The 21454-nt window shown below is 38.1% G+C and overlaps 1 protein-coding gene across 1 annotated transcript; it reads right to left on the bottom strand.

Annotated features, from left to right (window-relative positions):
- Positions 1-306: 306 nt before the first annotated feature.
- On the bottom strand, positions 307-19673 carry LOC139713968 (uncharacterized). The gene is made up of 13 exons (XM_071625695.1): positions 18450-19673; positions 10801-10940; positions 10147-10306; positions 8707-8846; positions 7487-7646; positions 6962-7101; positions 5760-5919; positions 5006-5226; positions 4332-4592; positions 3389-3646; positions 2588-2875; positions 1489-1812; positions 307-662 (listed from the first exon to the last, which is right to left on the bottom strand). Exons 1-13 carry the CDS (start codon positions 18693-18695, stop codon positions 368-370), a joined length of 2793 nt encoding a protein of 930 aa, XP_071481796.1. The 5' UTR covers positions 18696-19673; the 3' UTR covers positions 307-367.
- Positions 19674-21454: the final 1781 nt, after the last annotated feature.

Here is a 21454-nt window from a genome sequence, read left to right on the forward strand (position 1 = left end):
TTTTGATATCTAACCCCTTCTGTGTTATGAGTGTCAAAATGTGCACAAATTTCACACGAAGACCTGTGTGCAAAGGGAATCAATGCGGCACACAGAAGTCGCTTTCAACAGCAATCTATTTCTAGAGGCTGATTTTCAAACAACATCGGAGACAATGGGATCATGTAGGACCATGCACTTTAGTCTTTTATGTTTTGTTTTGTTTGTTTTTTACTTGAACCACTTATAATGCCCTTCAATCCAATTATTTTGAATGCATGATTATCTCAAATAAATTATATCATTCACTCTCGTAGTGTTTACTGCGATGTATACCAGTGGCCTCTCTCCCAATCGATCGTATTCACACGTCGTAAAGTTTTCCTGCTTACGTTTCGAAGGAGTCGTCTACAATGTCGGGCACCGAGTCACCCTCGTGTTTTCGCCTTCCGTGTCCGGGCAAACGGGCAAGTGCAGCATAACGGGCCTCGGTGTCGATGGCTCCGCTCTGTTCTCCATAGTCGTTCAAGATATCTTCAGAGCGCCAACGGTTGTCATCGAAACTGTCGTTCGTCCCGTGGTCGACGCTTTCCATGTGTAATTCGTGTCGATCATCGTATTGTGGTTCATCGGTTCTTGAAGTTTCCAAGGTTTCTTTTGAAGAAGTCTCGTTTGACAGTTGTCTGAGGATAAAAGCAGTACACTTACGGGTAAACTATCAGGTAACTTTGAATAGAGCCAAATCCATATCATTTTGCCCTTATAATTGTGGACACAAAATCTAGGCACCATGCTGTTCTAAGATTTCCCCGACCAACCCTCCCCATCCTCCCCCTTCGGTTTTGCGGCGCCTATAGCTGTATGACAAGTAGATAAATTCACGGAAATATTCTGCCTAAGATTTTGCTATACGTCTTCTTCCTCATATAATGATTATGATGATGATGATAATGATGATGATGATAATAATACTAATACGACTAATAATATATAATGATACAGGATACTTTATGCGAAAATTCCACATGACCTACATGCTCGAGGCGCAAGTCATTCTTAGATCATGTCGTCTCTATGTAGTATTCATAAATTTCTTTAATATTTTATAAATATGATCATATAGACACTATTACGTCATTTAACAAGTAACCCGTAGTTTCGACCCACAGGACGGGAACTATCACCGATTCCTGAAATATCAGAAAGTGCTAAAAGGGTAAGTCCACCTTGCTATACATGCGGATTGTGTGAATGCGGCAATATTAGTACTGTGTAGAACACATAAGTGAAAGTTTGAGGCAAATCTGACAATCTGTTCAGAAGACTTGAATTTGTTAAGTTTCATTGCCGCTATTGCTGGATGAGAAGCTACAATATGTGACATCACACACATAGAACGATATGAATATTTTTTTTTTTTTAATCGTCAATGTCATCCTTATGTCACTAACAAGTTGAGGGAATGTATCTTTTTTCTTTCGTATTCAAACTTGAAATTTCCCTGCTTACTTTTCGAGGAAGCCGTCTACGATGTCGGGTACCGAGGAGCCCTCATGTTTTTGCCTTTCGGGCACCGAGTCACCCTCGTCTTTTTGCCTTCCGTGCCCTGGCAAACGGGCAAGTGCAGCATAACGGGCCTTGGTGTCGATGACTCCTTTCTGTTCTCCATAGTCGTTCAAGGTATCTTCAGAATGCCCACGGTTGTCATCGAAACTGCCGCTCGTCCCGTGGTCGACGTTTCCCATGTGTAATTCGTGTCGATCATCGTATTGTGGTTCATCGGTTCTTGAAGCTTCCCAGGTTTCTTTTGAGGAAGTCTCATTTTGCAGTTGTCTGAGGAGAGAAAAATAAAACATTAAAGCAGTAAGGCATAACATTACATAATTATGAATAACAGATAATCCGTATCATTTTCCCCTTATTATTGTAGACACAAAAGCACCATGCTGTTCTTAGATTTTCATGACAAACCCTTTTCTTTTCTCGCATAATAAAAGGAGGGCATTGGGAATAATATTATTCTTAACATTATGTCAGTAACAAGTTGAGGGAATGTGTTTATTTTTTTTTTCAGAATAGTGTTTTTACTACTCTTTTTATTATATAGTTTCTACGCACGTGACATCACTGTCTTCTCATCCAGCAGTAACAGCACAGAAATCTTAAAAAATCAAACCTGTGAACGGATTGTCTGATTTTCGGCAAGCTGTCAGTGATCATTGTATTACTTTGAATTTCTTTTTTCCTTGATTGAAATTAATCCAACAATTTGTTCGCGTTGTGTATGCTTTATATTACATTATATTTTGTTTCACTCCAAGCTGGATAGTAAAATAAAAACTGAATTGAATTAAATTGAATCGAACTGAATTGAATTGAATTGTACTGAAATGAATGGAAATTAATTAGTCATGATGTTTTATACTGATTTTTCTCCATTCACTCACTTCTCATGCCAATGAAGATGAACTTGTCATTTTACTCTCCTATTTCATGTCCAATGCCTGCAAAAAAAAAAAATCCCAACGTTCTCCCCGACTGACTTCCTCCATGTAATATATCCAAAATCAATTAAAAGACTTAGCGGCTTCTGACATCATTTACTTACACTTCGTCGGAGTTCCCTATGGTGTCTTCAATGATACGTTGCTCTGCATCAAAGACAGTCTTGGCCGGAGTTCTCGCGATTGCAGCATATCGGGCATCGTAGTCAATAGTAAGCGCCTTTTCAGCATCATCGTACGCTGCCGCCTCCTCGATGACTACGTTGTCATCATCGACATCGACTGCTTTCTCGTCACCAGCTACTACCACCTCGTCATCCACGGCAGATTCCTCCTGAAAGTCTCGTGGGGGCTTTGGAGGCCTTTCCGAAGTCGGTGTACTCGTTGAAAATCTGTCGTTTGAATAGATATTAACCCGTTGAGGACAGTTTGATTTTGCTACAACGCACATTTCCCATAGACACCTGCCCGAGTATACTCGGGACTCGTCCTCAACGGGTTAAGAGAATTTTAAGAAATGGGTGAACAAAATGTGTGTGTGTGTGTGTGCGTGTATTCGTATACTTTCTCTATCAGTTTTAATAAATGGGTAAACGTATCATGTCGTATCCGGGCAATTACCCCCGGAAGGCAACCCTCCCCCCGGCTCTATACTGGTTAGTGGTAAGGTTAGAGTAAAGATTAGGGTTAGGTTTAGGGTTAGGAGTTTGGGTTAAGGTTAGGACTAGGTTCAGGATTAGGATTAGGATTAGGATTAAGATTAGGATTAGGGCCAGGGAAAGGGTCCGGGGTAATTACCCATAATAATATGTATGTGCGTGTGTGTGTGTGGGTAATGCAAATCACTATGTGTTACGTATAGGTTTCCGTCGTTTTTTATGAAAGACACAAAAGCATGTGCTTACGTATCTCGAGGATATCCTGCGATTTCTTCCTCAAAATGCTGTTCTTTTTCCTCATTTTCTTCAGTCGAGGTTGGTGCATGGAATTTGTCAGCATCGAGTTCGTGGGTGATATAAGAAGTTCCACCCTGATCAACGACATCGATATCATTCTTCACATCTTCCTTTTCAGACGCCTCCTCGAATTCTTGCTCTGTTTTCTCCTCATGAAGAGGTTCATTAACAGAACCTAGATTCGCATTGTCGTGACTCGCAATATACCTATACATGAAACAAAAATATACATGGTGAAGTAGCATACTGAAATACTTCATTTAGAATAACAAAATAAAGAGTAAGAACCACAACCGCGTTATCGAAAGACAGCAAATTCCTCTTCGCCATAAATGCTGAGATGCGCCGACGAACAACGGACAGCTTTGTCACCAGAGAACTACTTGATATCATTCTTCGTGGACAGAAGAAACGAAAATCAAATGCTCTTCGTCAACAAGAAGCTATCTTTATACGAAGCAAAAACCCGTAAAAGAAGTAAAAAAACGAATACAAAATAGAAATAAGAAAATAAATTATATCGTAAATGAAATAAATAGATAAGAATAAGAATTCGATGATACTTGTAAGGTAAAAATATTTTGAATGACATACGGTAACAATATAAACATGTGTTGTCGATATTCGCCGATGAACATCATTCGAAATCTTGTGCGCTGAAGATTGAGGAAAAAAAAGAAATTTAGATTAACTAGTACTATTGCCTTGATATGCAAATTAAAGCAAGGATTATGCTTTTCGCAACATTCAAATATACAAGAGTTTGAGTCCCGATAGACAAAATTATAAAAATTTCCTTGGTATACAATACAAAAAAAGGTTTATTTATTTGTTTGCAACATTCAACAAGCCTTTGTTTGAGTCACGATAGAAAACCGACAACTTGACTCACATGTTATCGTCAACCTCATGAATCTGTCTGTCGTGGTCGTGTTGAATGTCCATTCTTTCCGTCGTCGGAGGCTCATCATTCCCCTCGACGCTCTCATCGACCTCCATGTTGATTCCAACCTGGTCGTCATTAAGTACGTCATTACCGACCAAAGTTCTTTTCTCGTGCGTCGTCATAGCCACGTCGTCCGTCACTATGCCGGCATCAGCGGCGTCAGATGGCTTGGCGTACGTCTCGAGCAGCATGGCGTCAGCTAGAAAGCTGCCCACCAGTGACACCAGACAGGAATGAATATGAGTGAATGCACTGTATTTTTGGGTTGTATCTTTACTTCTTCCTCCTTTTTATGAACCGTCGAAATAAAGCCGTCAATATCTATTTCTGAATTATGTTAATTTTCTATAAAGTCAAATCTCTCAATTGACAGCAGCGTGAAAAATGCAATTAAGTTACGTTTATGCTATAATGCAACATAAAATATGTTGATATGCCTGATTTTACTTTCAGTCAAGTAAGACTTAATAATCGTTGTCCATGATAAGAGATCTCTGTCTGTTTTAGGCATACAGGTTTTATGTAAAATATGCACATTTTTATGAAACGTAATATATCATTATATCATATTATATCATATACAATAAGATACATTGTATAAACATTTAAAAAATGCATACTCTGCGATGTCAGTTTCGGAATCCTCCTGTATTTCCCCGGTAGTGTCTACTGGATGAAGCGTAACGTCTCTATTTTCGTCATTAGTAAGGCCAATGTTATCAGTGGCGATCGCTGCCTGGGTCTCAGCCTCCATTTTGTCGTCGACGACGCGGTCATCCTCGTGTTCCTCACGGTGCTGTTTTTGTTGCGCGATTTGGAAGGCTGTCAGTCCGTCGTGGTTCTAGATAAGAGAAATGTTCAGAGGTAGAATAGCGTTAACCAACACCAGACAATGCACCTCAGTTTCACCATCATCCGTCAAAGGCGCCATTTGCTTTTCATGTTCATCCCAATCAAAAACTACTCATGTAGTTCAAACATTTTCCTCTCATTTCTTTCTTGTTTCCATTTCTTTTTTCACTTCGTGACCTATAATAAATTTCGGAGTCATTATACATGTTTATGATATGTTATGTAATCAAATACTGCAACTGTCTGTATTTTTTGTGGATTTCTATAATACGTTTGTAAAATATGTGTATCTGCATTTTCTGAAAAATCTGCTTGTACGTATCTAATGTGTGCTTTTATGAAGCCAATAAAGAATAATGTTATATTTTATATTTTTTTTAAACTCCAAACTTTAATTGAACACATTCCGCAAGATTTCTTGATATAAATTCCCTAAATCTAAAAATATTAATAAAAAGGCTTGTTCACGTGTGATTTCTACTGATATCTGATGAAAAATACTGTAGTAATTATCATTCTCACCTTTCTGTTCATGTCTGTAGAAGGATGTTTCAGGAGTGTCTCGATAATGTCTTCGTCACCCCCATCAGCTGCAAAGTGCAGAGCAGTGTATCCTTCACATTGGGCGGCGTTAACATCTACGCCACTATCCAGCAGGTACTTCACAATGTTCAGTTGTTTGCTATGACAAAGCAAAATTAGAAATATGTTTAGACATAAGTCTAAATTTATCTTAATTTGCTATGCATAGTCGTGTTGGTTTATAATGATTCCGTTTTTAAAGTGAATTCTATTCCACTTCAAATAACGATTCCCCCCCCCCCCACGATTATAAAGTGTTCAGTACGATAGGCCTTATGCCGAATTGTTTCAGCTGAAAAGATGACTCACAACTTAAACGTAATATTCAAGAAGATTCGTGCAGGTTTTATTAGTGGCAATACCATACGTTTCACTATTGTACCCGTTCTGCAGGTAATTCTCGTAAATACGCGTAGCAAACACATCAGATACATTTTTTCCGAAATGCAATAATTGGAACATAATAAATTTGCAATTGAAGGTGTCATCCGATTTAAAGAGAATCTCGTCAAACATTTTGTTCGGTGGTGTGAATTAAAAGTTAAGAACAATCAATACAAAAAGATAAAATAAGAGCACTGAATATGATTTGAAACTGCAAGCAGGGAATACATAAAGCATTGTGATACACGTTTTTTTTTTTTTTTTTTTTTTTAAGAATGCTGGAAGTAACTGAGCTGTGATAATACCTGCTGGTGGAAAATAACTACAACATTCATCAAACCCAATAGGAGCAGCTTGTTATTAGCTTCCATATACGAAGTAAACGATAGAAACTTAATTACAGAATGATAGTAAATCGACGTATCGGACCGTTGCTACGTCCTTAGCCAAACAATGATCCAAATGAATATAATACAATAATCAAATATAATATAATATGATATAATATAATATAATATAATATAATATCATATAATATCATATCATATCATATCATATCATAATCAGTGCTTTTAATCAGTGCCCTTAATAACTTTATGATATAATATTATATTATACATATATATATATATATATAAACATATATATATATATATATATATATATATATATGTATACTCATATCATCATCATTGAACATGTGTGAACTGCTATGATGAAGATGTATTTTCTTTTTACATGTTCGAGTCGTAGCCCACCTGACTGTTGCGAAATGGATTGGCGTGCATCCGTCGTTGTCCGTTTCACCAAGCTCTGCACCCTTGGTGTGTAGAAGTTTCACACATTCGAGATGACCCGCCCAGCATGCCTGCATTACAGGAGTGTGTCCTTTGAATGTCTGCGAAGAGACACAAACAAGTAATACTGATAAGATGTACAGTTCCCGCCGAAATGAATAGGTATTGACAAAAAATAAACAAACGAACAAAAAAAAAAAACACGCACGCTCGCGCATGCACACTCAAGTGACTTTACAGTTAATTTCACATTTCTTATTACAGTAACGTGAGTCCAAGTGTATGTAAAAGTATTACTAGATTATTGTTTGTATTTTATAATGTTTGATTATTATTGTTTGTTTCTTTTTTAATACCTGATGGCTATGGTTGTGTCAGTTACAGACAGTTCATTCATCTTTAAATGACTTTACATGAACCAATACATTGTCTGTTTCTTCGGTAACCCTGCGCTTCAACACAGGAGAGCTATCAATGTGCGCATACCTGGCTGTCAGGATCAGCGCCAGCGTTCAGGAGAATTTCCATGACGTCACGATGTCCTTCTTGCGCTGTGAGGTGGAGAGGTGTGACGCCCTCCTTGTTGGGAGCATCCACTTTTGCCCTTTTCATCTTTATGAGATATTGCACAATAGGCGCCATATTTCTGCAATGTAGCAAACATTAAAAAAAAATATTCATTATAATAATTTCCTCCTTCAATGTGCCCTTGTTACGACAACAAAACTTCAGGCCTATTATTTCGTAAGACGTATTTTGGCCGTAAAGCCTTGTACTAGACCTAATGTTCTTTTTTCAGATGAAGGAAGGGAGAGAGAAATTAACATGTCAACAAACTCATAGATATCATCTGCAGTCAGGTAGATGAAGGACCTTCGGGAGGTTTTCTAAGCAGCATGTCCTTGTTTGCATGTGTACTTTGATCTTTTTGTATTACCCAGCAGCAACAGACATTTGTTTTCATTAACCTATTTCTTTAATCACATCTTTAGATAGTTTCTTTTGATAAAGGTCAGACACTTTAAAGAATTGGCGAAGGAACTGACGGTACAACATTGTCTTTGTCGTAGTGAAATCACTAAAGTGCAGTAGACATTACTAAATCTCTATCAGAATACGTCTTATAGTATATATAAGATTGACAGCAAAGGCTACATACTGCGAAGTATTGGAATCCTTGAAAAGAAGGGGATATTGGTGCAGAAGGGTGAATATGTGCGTTAACGTTTCTTTTTTTTAACAACATGTCACCCTTTGTACAAATTAATTTGTGAGATTGCAATTACTGACCTACGCTTCAGTAAACATATCGGAAAAGGAACATCTGGTTCCTTTTCTAATATGTTTACCTCTCTACATTGATCTTCTCTTGCTTTCACTCAATAAGCCCTGTCTGCCTAAGACTGTTATCATGACAATGTCGGAATTTCAGAATCTGGGTATTTGCTCCAAGTTCATCATGTCACTGCCGGCAACTTGGGCCCCGTGGTAGCGTCGCCGCCCGGGAAGCAGTAAATGACAGCTTAGCTTAATATATATACTGGTTCCTTTTTATTCCCTAACAAATGTAACAAATATACATGTAGACAGAGTGACAATTAATCATTGCACACTCGAAACTTTGTAGACTTTGCATGAGTTGTAGAGAGGAAAGATGTAAAACCTTTTTTTTTCTTTATTCACATTGATTTTGAATGAAAACAAACCTAAATGCTGCGTAATGGAGTGGATTAAACCCTTTCACGTCTCTCACGTCATGCTTAGCCTCAGTTCCCGCCAAAAACCGAACCGCCTCCTCACGTCTGTTCTCCGCAGCAATCCGGAGCGCGGTCAGACCAAGTTTAGTCTGCGATATAAGGAGAAATCTTCGCAAAACAATTATGAGTCGTCGGAAGTAGGCCCTACTTTTACAGTTTCTGGTGGTTTCTGTTGGTTACTATAGACAGGACATTATTGCTGGCCTCTCTCACGTTTTTTGATTCATACGCTCTATCAAACATACACTGAGTCCTGTAGCTATTATTTTTTTAATACTTCTGTCTTTTCTTTTACTTTTTTTTGGGGGGGGGGGGGGAGAGTATTGTTCTCCTAGAATCTGTAGTCCTGAGTGCAAGAGCAACGTCAAAAATAAGAAAATGAAAATAAAACGAACTTCTTCCCCGTTGGTTGTTTGATTTACTTTATTAACACTTTTTGATCCGACAGGTTGCCTGACTAGGAACAGAGCGTATCACTCATCTATTGGAAGATAAAGAAAACCCCAAATACATCTAAAAACAAAAAGGAGAGGGATCAACACTTGGATATTGACCATATTTTTATAAGGGCTTAAACGCACACACAGTACGTAATCCAGTTGTTCTAGGACTTACACACTGCAAAAAGTCCGGTGTTAGATAGTGAACACCGAGCTGGTGTTAAATTTTCGGTGCTCATTATTTTATGGCGTTAAATTAACATCTCCGGGTGTCATTTCCAAATATAAAACTGTTTTTGAAGAGTTTTTTAGTAATTGCACTTCTTGTTGATTTTTAATTTAAACAAGACGATCAAGAATTTTACATTAAAATACTAGATTTTTGAAAAAAATGTGAAAATAAATTTACACCACAGTAACACCAGCTGGTGTGGTCTCTTATTGAAGCTGGACGGGTGTTAAACCATTGATATTAACACCAACAAATATCATATCAACACCAAGTGGTGTCATTTATGAATTAACACCAGTACAGTGTCAAAATAACACCAGGTACAGTGTCAAATTAACACCACGAAGTGTCAGGTGAACACTTTTCAACACCATCACAGTGCATTTTCTACACCTGTGGGTGTGGTCCTCTATTGAAGTTTGATCGGTGTTAGATTTAACACCCATGGTGTTAAATCTAACACCGATGTTTTACAGTGCAGGAACATCAAGGCTTGCTTTTAGAACCTGATTTATTTAATCATTGTCATTACGCAGAAAACAAACTGAAATCTAGGTGATCACAGTATAATCAAACGGGATCGATAAAAAAAAATGATTTTTTTTTTTTTTTTGTGGTCACGCTCAAGGACCTAGTATCTCTTCCCCACTAACGTAAGCATATCATCGTGAGGCACACGAAGGTTTGCGACACGTTCCGTTTTGGAAACAGACTTACCTGTTTGTTCAGATCCGCCGAGCTTTGCGCAAGAACGCGTAAGATGCGCTCGTGACCGTTCTGGGCCGCTAGGTGTAGGGGCGTGTATTGTTCCTTTCTGGTCGGTATGTCCACGGGAACATGAGTCTCCAACAACAACTGGACGACATCCAGCTGGTTTCTTTACAAGGACACAGACACACATATAGTAGTTAACATATTCCCATAAATACTATTAGGCCTATATAATGTAGCGGGACCAGGGCAAAGTGGACCGAAATAAAAACAACAGCTGAAACAGGAGTACAGGCAGAGCTCCAAAATAAGACATTTTGGCTTGTAATTTTACCTCAGGATTACTACCAACAAAATGACAGCAGATTTTCTTTTTTAAATATATCAATTATATATCACATGATATTAAATTAAAAAGAGAATGAAAATTTCATTTTGGCACGGACCTTCGCGGCAAAGTGAAATATGGAACGGGGCAAAGTTAAAATAGTGAAAACCATATCATATCCCTGCTAAATTGCTGCACTACGGCCTTGTTCATTCTCGAATAGGTTAGAATGCCATGTTTCCTTCAAAGGCCTGAAATGGTTTCAAACAAGAGAAGTAAGGCTATTTATCATTATTTTTTATTATTATTATCATCGAAATGTCTGACTTTACCTGGCCGCTGCATAGTGAAGAGCCGTCCAACCATCGGCATTGTACGTTTCACAGTTGGCTCCTCTGGATATCAACAGACGAACACATTCTAAGTGTCCGCACTCTGCAGCTATCATGATGGGCGTAACCTTCTGGGGCGTCTGCAGGCATGTAAGATTTAAAAGTTATGTTTTGGTACCGACAGAGCCCGTGGAGCTAGTTACGGACATGACGTACTTGGACCGACTTGCCCACACACGCCACTTGTTTGTCATCAGACACAGTATGTGACTATGGGTTCAGCTTTGGGGAGACATTACAGGCATATAATTACTACATTGAGGAGACACGCCACCCTTAGGGAAATAATTTGTGTCTCCTTAACGTTTTCATCGATTTCATAAATCATCCCATTTAATCGCATGCTTTACTGCTGCCACTGCTCAGTACATATTTCCCATATACAAATACATACATAACCTTGTACTAACATGATGATTTTCATCCATATACGTTAGGAGAAGTTATCAATATTGATAAACAATTTAAGAGCAGCGCTCTCCAGGTTCAACTCGACCTTGTTGTAAAGTCGGAGTGTACCTAGTGGTCATGGGACGTTACTAGGAAAGTTTTGAAATTATTACATTATTTCACGAACTCCATAGTAAACAATGCTGGTCTCAATGATGAAATGATATAAAAACAAAATAGATGAATAATGTGATCCACTCACTGCCTGTTATTCCTTATGATTTCTACGTAGCACAGACACGCACGGAAAATGACATTTATTTTGCAGGTCTATAACCATAAAGATCTCGTTGAGTATTCCCTTGATGTTCATCTTTACTATAAGTTAATACGAGGATACAACAATTATTTTATGTGACAATAACAGAAGGGGAATATATTCCATCTTTGAAATTGATATTTGCTACAGAGTTCAATGAGATATTATAGTCAGGAGATGATATGAGCACCTTTTGTAAAATTTAAATCTTAAAGAGCCAATGCTATTCTTTTGATTCTATCCAATTTCAATGACATGTAACCATTAAGTTTTTGTGCATTTGTTTGGTGTTCCTTTTTTTTTTACGACTGCATTAGTGCAAACCTGGCGGCGGAAATTCTAATTCCAGCAAATCAACTTTAGGTAATTTTCTCCGGCTGCCGTCATAACGGGTCCTATAAACCATTCCTGCGGGAACGAACACACTATATATGGCACAGTGCGTCCACAGCGTGGTCAAGTAGTTGTCTTTGTGAACACACTGGTGAACCCTGAACCTTAGTTTGATTATAGAGTCAACTATGTAAACGCAGTGTGAACACACTATTGAAAACGGTGTTCGCATTCTTCAAATGTTCTAATTTGACACACTATTTCTCACTGTGTTATTTCCATCCGGGTTTCCAATGACATTTTGCTCCTGCGACAATTAATTGCTCCCATGAAATATCTGCACGCTACACCAACAATAAGACCTTACCACAAATACAACCGTAACGCTAATCCCAACCCTCACATCCATAGGCGCCGGAAGTGGGGGGGCAGGGGGGCAAAACGCATTTTTGCCCCCCCAAAAAGCCCCCCCCCCAAAAAAAAAAAAAAAAAAAAAAAAAAAAACAGTAATAATAATAAAAATAAATTAATAAACAGAAAATAAAATAAATATGTATATATATGAATAAAAGGGAAAAAATATGGCTACAAAAAGCAGCTTTTGGACTGTAAAATGTCAAAATTTTCAAGCTCGCTCGCTTCGCTCGCTCGCATCCAGCAGTTGAGCCCGGTGCGCCTCCCCCTTAATTTCTAAAGCGAAAAACATAGCTACGACGGCAGTTGTTGGACTCTAGAATGTCAACATTTTCAAGCTCGCTCGCTTCGCTCGCTCGCATTGAATCGTTATGCCATTCTCCTAATGTTGCTGACAGTAATTGCCAGTAGTTGCGCCCGATGCCCCCACCCCTTAATTTCCAAAGCGAAAGATAAATATAGCTACAAACGGGAGTTTTGGGACTGTAAAATGTCAAAATTTTCAAGCTCGCTCGCTTCGCTCGCTCGCATTGAATCGTTATGCCACTCTCCTAATGTTGCTGCCAGTAATTGCCAGCAGTTGCGCCCGATGCCCCCTTAATTTCCAAAGCGAAAGGTATAGTTACAAACGGGAGTTTTGGGACTGTAACATGTCAAAATTTTCAAGTTCGCTCGCTTCGCTCGCTCGCATTGAATCGTTATGCCACTCTCCTAACGTTGCTGCCAGTAATTGCCAGCAGTTGCGCCCGATGGCCCCCCCCCCTTAATTTCCAAAGCGAAAGAAATAGCTACTAAACGGGAGTGTTTGGACTGTAACATGTCAAAATTTTCAAGCTCGCTCGCTTCGCTCGCTCGCATTGAATCGTTATGCCAGTCTCCTAACGTTGCTGCCAGTAATTGCCAGCAGTTGCGCCCGATGCCCCCCTTTATTTCCAAAGCGAAATATATAACTACAAACGGGAGTTTTTGAACTGTAAAATGTCAAAATTCTCAAGCTCGCTCGCTTTGCTCGCTCGCATGGAATCGTTATGCCATTCTCCTAATGTTGCTGCCAGTAATTGCCAGCAGTTGCGCCCGATGCGCCGCCCCATTAATTTCCTAAGTGAAAGATATAGCTACAAACCCCAGTTTTGGGACTGTAGAAAGTCAAAATTTTCAAGCTTGCTCGCTTCTCTCGCTTGCATTGAATCGTTATGCCATTCTCCTAATGTTGCTGCCAATAATTGCCAGCAGTTGCGCCCGATGCGCCCCCATTTATTTCCAAAGCGAAATATATAGCTGCAATTAAAACTCCAGTTTTGGAACTGTAGAATATCAAAATTTTCAAGCTCGCTCGCTCGCATTTTATTGTTATGCCATTCACCTTATGTTGCTGACAGTATGATATAATTTGTCGATCGTTTCACACACCATCATTCCATAATCCATGTAAGGAAAATTTACAATGTTCCTCAATGACTGTGTTGTTGAATGTATCACATTCCGTAATGTAAGTGTAGCCACATTATTGCTCACGCACACACGCACAAGCATACAGACCGTCTAAAATTACTTTATGGTTCCCCCCATGTTTCGACCCACCGTACGCCACTTTACATATATATATATATATATATATATATATATATATATGTGTGTATATATATATGGGTGAGAATTTTGAACGATGTACAATTGTCAATTTTCGTACCTTATGACATTCTTTCCCTTAGAACACGCCAGGATGATCTAAGAAACCAGATTTTTTCATGTCATCTCAAAGATTGGTAAATTTCCTTTCAGGAAATATATGGTTTGGTTGACTTTTGCCTGATATTTTTCATTTCACAAGGACTTAAAGCGTAAAAATACGGTAAAAACGCTATTTTCACAATAATTTTTGTTTTTCAAACTAATGATGTGCATTTTTAATGGTACGTGGCATCTAATATCTGACCATGTTCTGGATCTGACATATCATGGGTATGTACCACAAAATTATAAGAACTTTATGAGCACGAATAAAACTACAGAGAACAATTAAAATATCAAAGTCCTAAACAGACGAACGTCCGTGATGCTTTTATTTCTATCGCTGCTGCAAATTCTACTTTGTTGTCCCAACTGTAACGTATACGAAAATTTGGTGTTCCACCTAATGAACATATCCTGCAAAAATTGTACGTCTGCTGGCTGTACATGGGACGTAATATTCTTTTATGCAAAATTACACTCAGTTTTCGTCACGGACGTGCCTCCGCTATTTTCTAATAAAGATCGTAGCCCATGAAACGTTATTGGTGATATTGTTCTGAGTCGTAATCAACTAAGATCTAGCAACACGATAATATGTTTGTTTTGAGTTTCTGTCCATCCTTTGCCAAATAGGAACCGAAATTATATTTTTAAACGAACCTCCAAGAAAAAAAGAACGTCCGTGATGATTAAAACGTTTTCGAGTGGGACACCATCTTGCTTTGATGGCGAAGGTGCATTTTACCTTTGGCTCTCTAGCCGAGGAGCTGCATGTCATGTTAGGAGCGGACTGAGTTTCGTCCGCAGTTTTTGGACCATGCAATTCATCAAAAACCAAGCAAATAATTAATATTTTCTCTGAAAATTCACCTCCTGATCCCCTTCTGAGCAATACATATGTTGTAAGGATGTCAAATTTCTTATAATTTGCATTGACAATACATTTTCAAATTTTTGAAAGAGTTAGGAAGGCTAGGTACTCTCTGCCGATTAGTTATCCGTCCTGGAACATGACCCTAGTAGTAGAACGAACGTCCGTGATAATTCCAGAGAACGTCCGTGACGTATGCAATCCCTCCGATAGGGATAACTTGTCCCGAAAGTGTCCTGTATTCTTTAAAACTTTTGGCTCGAATAGCGACAAATAAAGTTTTACAAAGTAGAAAATGAGTTTAGAGCAGTAGTTTCAGAATTTTTAAGGCGTTATGTGATCATGATGAACAAACAATTGAAAATTTACTCGCAATTTTACGCTTGTTTTCCCTCTAATTATACAAAAAACAGCTAAACACTTAAAACTAAGTTATAGGAAAATGGAATTTTGCGTAATCTGTAATTTCTGTGCGTTTAAATTTCTTTCTAATGAGGTTCTGGAGACAATTTGTACTGTTACAGGTTCTGAAAGTTTCGCTCACGGAAGTTCTGTCCGAGAAAGGACATTTCTGACAATTACAAATATATCACTGCACATAAGATTAATGTTACTTGAAAATATTACCAAATCACCGAGCCGCTCATACCCGAAAGTGAATAGCGTTCAGCACTCAATTTACCTGTAATAACAAACGGAAAACGTTTTTTTCACGGATGTTCGTTGGTTGAATAAGTCAGTGGATTACATAGTAGGAGAAAGAGGATCAGTGCCACTTTTTAGTGACAGGTGCTCTAAGTGTTTATCTTTTGAGTATGGTAGCTGCCGTCTCAAACAGAACACATCCAGTTTTGGTCTCCATAACGGACGTTCGCTGTAATTGTCATAATATTAAATGCCTTAATTCATTCTTATTTTTCTCTTCATGACGATTTTCTCTCATTCCCTCAGTAGCCTGAACATGCTGCGACCAAACAGAAAACAAAAACAAAATAAAACAAACCAAAACAAATTCGAAAAGTGCTACGCAATCACATTCAGGATAATGACGGAAGAAGTCTGTAATGAGCATGTGTTGAATAAGAAACGGAAAAGTTTCAAAAGGACGTGGAAGCAGTTGAATGAAAACGACTGAGAAATAGAGAAGGGATCGAGCTCCAACACACAGAGAAAAGAATTGCCAGTGCACTCCCCTTATACCAAATTCCTCTGGAGAAGTTTTTGTTTGTTTGTTTATGTTTTTTATTCATCGAAATGCCGTCACAAGCGAACAAAAATCATGCAGTATACAATCATTGTCTGATGAAAACACACAAATCCTCCGCTTATCATCACATGGTGTTGTTTTATACTCATCAATGAAAAGCAATATTCATTTGTAATTTTTTCCAAGATTTTTTTTTTCATTTTACATTTAAGAGACAGAGAGATCGTCAATTTGTTTGTGCTTTTGTGCTTACTTTGAAAACACATGTTAAAAAAGTAATGATTAAGAATAGGTTTAAGGTTGCACTTTGATACGTTCGCTCTTCCAAAGATTCGTTACTCCGATGTCCAAAGGTTTGTTATTCCAAAATGGAAAAAAAATTGTAGTTAATTTAGGAGGTTTGTTATTAGAAATGTTCTTCGAAAAATAGATATTAAGGATCATTATTTTTAGGTCCGTTCTTCTAAAAGTGGAATGGGCCTGATATTCGTTTAGGTGAAAACAGTTATTATGAGGTTTTGAAATTGGAGGATTTTAGTTGTTAACTTGTTTCTCCACATTTGGATAAGCGAACATAATTTTTCATGTTCCAATAAGATAAGCCTTTCGGTTAACCTTCGGAGATTCCTATCATTTACCGAATAAAAAAGCTTCATAATTATACGAACTCTATCAATTTTCGTATTGACAAACTGTATGAATAACGAGCCTCCGAAATGACGCGCTACAAAAGGTTTGTTATAACAAACCGTATTGTATAATATCGAAGTCACAAACATCCATCCAAGTTATATGGAATTATTGTGTCTTGTTATGACGAAACTTCGCAGTATCGAACCTATTATCATTTCTGACTAATATAATAACACAAATTCTCCTCGGTAACAGTGTGTAACACAAGGAGCAAACACAGAGGGATTTCTTCCTAACGTATTCGCTTGCCCTCCCCAGCTAAACTTCGTATTTCTATAACGGAGCACATTTCTGTTGTTTCTCTATATTAATTCTTTGTCATGATTTTAGCTGTGATCATGTTCGTTATATAAAAAGCAAATTTTGCATTGTAGACTTTATATAAAAAGTTTAGGACCTGAATATTTATTTTCATGATAACGAAATTTTGATAAATATATTCGTTCTCAAGGATGGACTACGTCACTGAGATTACACGTACGTTTGCACGTTCATTTACGAGAGATGGAAAAATTGTTTTCTTTGATTCCTCAGTATGAGAAGATAAACAAGCTTATATAATTGAGAATTGGTAATATCTATTCAGGATTTTGCAGAGGAGTTTGTTCTCGACATGAAATTGCTGTTTGTTGTGAGTAGAATGCGTTTCCAACTCAAGAGAGCTGCATTGTTCAATATCTTGTTTGTTCCGAACGTCCGTGAGCTACATGCGAACCTCCGTGATGAAAACTATGCTATGTTTGTTGGGTTATAGAGACTGCCCAGATGAGATACATCTTAAAAAGGTATATTAATATTTGGGAGTGAGGATTGAAGTATGGGATAGTGAAATAAGAGGTGAAAATATTGAGTTTCTGTAAAATGCGCGTAAAGTTAAGAAAGTGTTTAGCGGAAGAGCAATATTTCCACAGAAATGACGAATTTAGTTAAATCATCAGTTGTCTACCATTACGTACAGGTTAAGAGTACAAGCTTAATATTCTGCAATCACGTACACATGTCCCTTCAGATATTTCGTTAGGATTTTGAACTGAATCAGATCTTTGGAAACTATGTTAAATGGTATTCAAATGCATGTGCAGTACTATTCCTCACGGACGTTCGCTGCTCTGGACATGGTAAACTTCAGCGGTGAATAAAAACTTGTTCCTCTGGGAAAATCCCAGTATAATTGGGTTCATATTAAAGCTTGAGTTATACTCTTTCAGGTAAGATGAATGATTAGATGAATTTCCTACTTTTTGAATTTTGCCTTGTTTTGGCTCAATTGTACATCGTTCAAAATTCTGACCCATATATATATATATATAAATATATATAATAGATGTGTGTGCGTGTGTGTGTGTGTGTGTGTGTGTGTATGTGTATATTGTGTAACATATGCATGGTCTAATCTTGAGCCCCCTCCAATGTTTGCCCCCCCCCCCCCCCAATCCAAAAGTGCTTCCGGCGCGCCTGCTCACATCCAATTATACCTAAAACCCTATCGCAACCTTAACCCTATAACCCTCAGTCTTTGGAGGTACATATGACGGGGGCAATATTATTGTCGCAGAAGCATTTAAAGTGTCGCGTCATGCCCATCTCGTTCAAATGGAAGCTGCACTTAATTTTCACATGCAAATTACCTGCGTGTCACTTGCGTGGTCTCCGTTCAGTAGGCACCTCAAGACGTTCAGGTTACCCCGGAGGCTAGCAATGTGGAGAGCCGACCAGCCCGGTTGGGTCCCGGGCGTCGCTTCCAGCAGGTACGCTACAATCTGCACGTGGCTCCTACGAGGAAGAATTTCAGTAATAGAGACCAATTTCATGAGTGCTCTCCAGGGTTCTAACATGACACTTTCTTGAGTGACTAACATTCGAGATGCGAACATAGTTATCAAACATGTTCTTACATCTTATATTAATGTCAAATATCAACCTTTTGCGTAGAGTCTACCCCAAAGTGAAAAAAAAAATCATCCCTAAAATCGTAGGAAGTGAAAGTCATACCAGAGGCAAGGGAAAGATTTAAAATGAAAACAGCAACAAAAGTGGCTCTTACATGTACACCATTCCAGGTTTCATATCGTTGTTTTGTTTTATCTTTATTTACTAAATCTCGTGACAACTTGACAATGACTTTAGATTCATGTATCTATCATAACTAATGATATTATGACAAGCCAGTGCCATAAACCACCCTTGCCGTGAGGATCCTCATCACAGATGGGTCGTAAAATTATATGATGCCGTAAAAGCTTGCCTTTATCTGGTCACATATTGACGAAATTTTACAGGACTAGGAGCCAATGTCCTTTTCAAAAACCACGCAGTTAAGCTGTGCAACGCAATTAAAGGGATGGTACAGTATTGGTGAAGATGGAAATTGGGCTTTAACTTTTTTGCGAGATACCAAGAAAACACTTATGAAAATGGTACAGAGCATACCATTTTAAGAGGAATTCAAAGTTTATTTGATGAAAATCGGGTTTGGAATAGTTGAAACATCCAAAAAAATAAAGTAAAACAGGCCCACACTTAATTACGATCGCTTATTTTGGATATCTCACCCGTTTCAAAATCAATTTTCATCAAATAAACGTTGAAATCCTCATAGAATTACATGCTCTTTCATATTTCAGAAGAGGTTTCCCACTATCTCACGAAAAATGATAAAAACCTGAAGTTAAGTCTCAACCAAAACTGTACGATCCCTTTAACCTGGCCCGCTGGAAAGAGCACAGTGTCCCGGAGTGTGATCACAATGTACATGTATTCATATGGTAATATTCCTGTTTCACACTGTGAATTGATGATTCACAATGTGTTCATAATGTTGATGCTCGAATTTATCAATGTGAAGGAATTTTACACAGTGTTCAAAATGTGTTCACACTCTGTTTCACATTGTGTTTTTGCACTGTGGGACATGTTCTTTCAAGCATAGAAATACACGTTGACATGTGTTGATTCATGAACATCAAAGTATGTGCTCTATGATAATTTTACCATGGTTTTTGGAGTTTTTTTCTGAGAGTAGTTGGATTAAAAAATTCCTTCCAAACCATGATTCCGATAAAGACATTGAGCAGCTGTACCGTGGATTTGCATTGCAAACTCTCTTTCATCATACGCAAATAGCGTGGATAATATTATCCGAGGTAAGGTGTATATCGAGACAAATTGCTCAATCTTCACTACATAATAGCCTATAATAAAAAATACACTTATTATATGATGCTACAGAATCAATCAAAATTAGTTTGTTTTTTCGTTCGTCCATATATGCCGCTACGGAGGATTCGCAAATGAAATCCTCTTCTAGATCGAATACCTGGCAAGGCAGTTCCATTGTAGCGATTAATTCTAGTCACTCATAACAAATTGTAAACTACATCGCAGACTCTACGTGTATTTACAGGTAACAAAACTAGAACTATCACTGATTGCTGCTGCTGATTAATCCCCCCGCTCCAGCAGCTCAGACTCCTCCGTAAAAGAATTGAACCAGGGTTTGTCGAGTACACACACAAAGGGCATTTTGCACAAATATACCTATAGACCGATTCAATTTCGATGACCTATTCACCTACCGCCGCTAGCGGCGCTATAACGGTCGCCATAACTGGGGGCCAACGGGGGCTTCCAGCGAGCTAGCTACCCAGCGAGTTGCACTTGCAGCTCGGCAGCCTAGCGTACCCATCGCGCATAGTTAGCCGGGCGCGGCCGCTGCGCCGCGGCCGGCGACCGCCGGCGCCGCGCTAATATTGTGATTGTTTACTCACTGTGGAAAAGTCATTCAGCGGCTTTTAATGCCTTTCTTTTGGACAAATTGAGTGATTCAGACATATTGATCTACTTTGAAAGCTTCAAAGGAAGGATCAGGAAAACACATTGTGCAGTTGTTGGGTGCACAAATAACAGGAAAATGGAAATGTAAAGCTGCACGGCAGTGTGTGAAATTAAGACACCGCTGACGCATGATAAATTAAGGCAAAATTAAAGACAATTAAAAAATGCACAGATTTCGAAACAAACTATGTCTAGTAGATTCTCTATTTAATTAGGTTATCACTGCATATTCGTAAAATATGTTGTTCATCTTAGAAGACAAGTTTAGATAAAAGAATTTGATAATTCACTGATCTTTTTTTTTTTTTTTTTTTAATCCTTGGTGTCCTACTTGCCAAAGTTAGAATACACTTCCTGGCTAGACTTTATTATTTAATGACAAACATTTTACAGCCTACACTACAGCTGAATAAATGTTTCAAGATGCGTTAAATTCTTATATTGTTTTCACTTCTTCAATGTTCAGCACTGAATTGACCATATACAGGCCTATTCAATTTTGGCCTGGAACTCTGAATTTGACTTTTGATGAAGTGATACTTATAAATATTAAACCATGGATGGTGGCAAACATCCGTTTCATAATCATACTAAGAAAGTATGATTTAAAAATCACTTTTGTAGATTATAATATTAGGCGTTTACTAGCGTGATGTTATGCAAGGTTACTTTTAGACCTAAAACAGTGGAAGTTTTGGTTGTAGACATCAGGCGACGTAGTCGTAGCTTAAGTTTTTTAATAGGCATGAGTTATTTATGGCCTAGAAACGCCTAGATTTATATTCCGTTTGGTTTACTT

The sequence above is a fragment of the Diadema antillarum genome, unplaced genomic scaffold (assembly GCF_040938485.1).
Source record: "Diadema antillarum isolate AM-2024a unplaced genomic scaffold, OU_Dant_1.0 seq00002111_RagTag, whole genome shotgun sequence".
Classification (NCBI taxonomy): domain Eukaryota; kingdom Metazoa; phylum Echinodermata; class Echinoidea; order Diadematoida; family Diadematidae; genus Diadema; species Diadema antillarum.

Excerpts from the sequence above, each read along its gene's own strand:
- LOC139713968 (XM_071625695.1), bottom strand. The coding sequence starts at position 18,695 with ATGTTCGCATCTCGAATGTTAGTCACTCAAGAAAGTGTCATGTTAGAA. Across the intron at positions 10,941-18,449 it reads ACCACGCAAGTGACACGCAG|ACGCCCCAGAAGGTTACGCC; the intron begins GTAATTTGCATG and ends ACATGCCTGCAG. Across the intron at positions 2,876-3,388 it reads GCAGGATATCCTCGAGATAC|ATTTTCAACGAGTACACCGA; the intron begins GTAAGCACATGC and ends TTCAAACGACAG.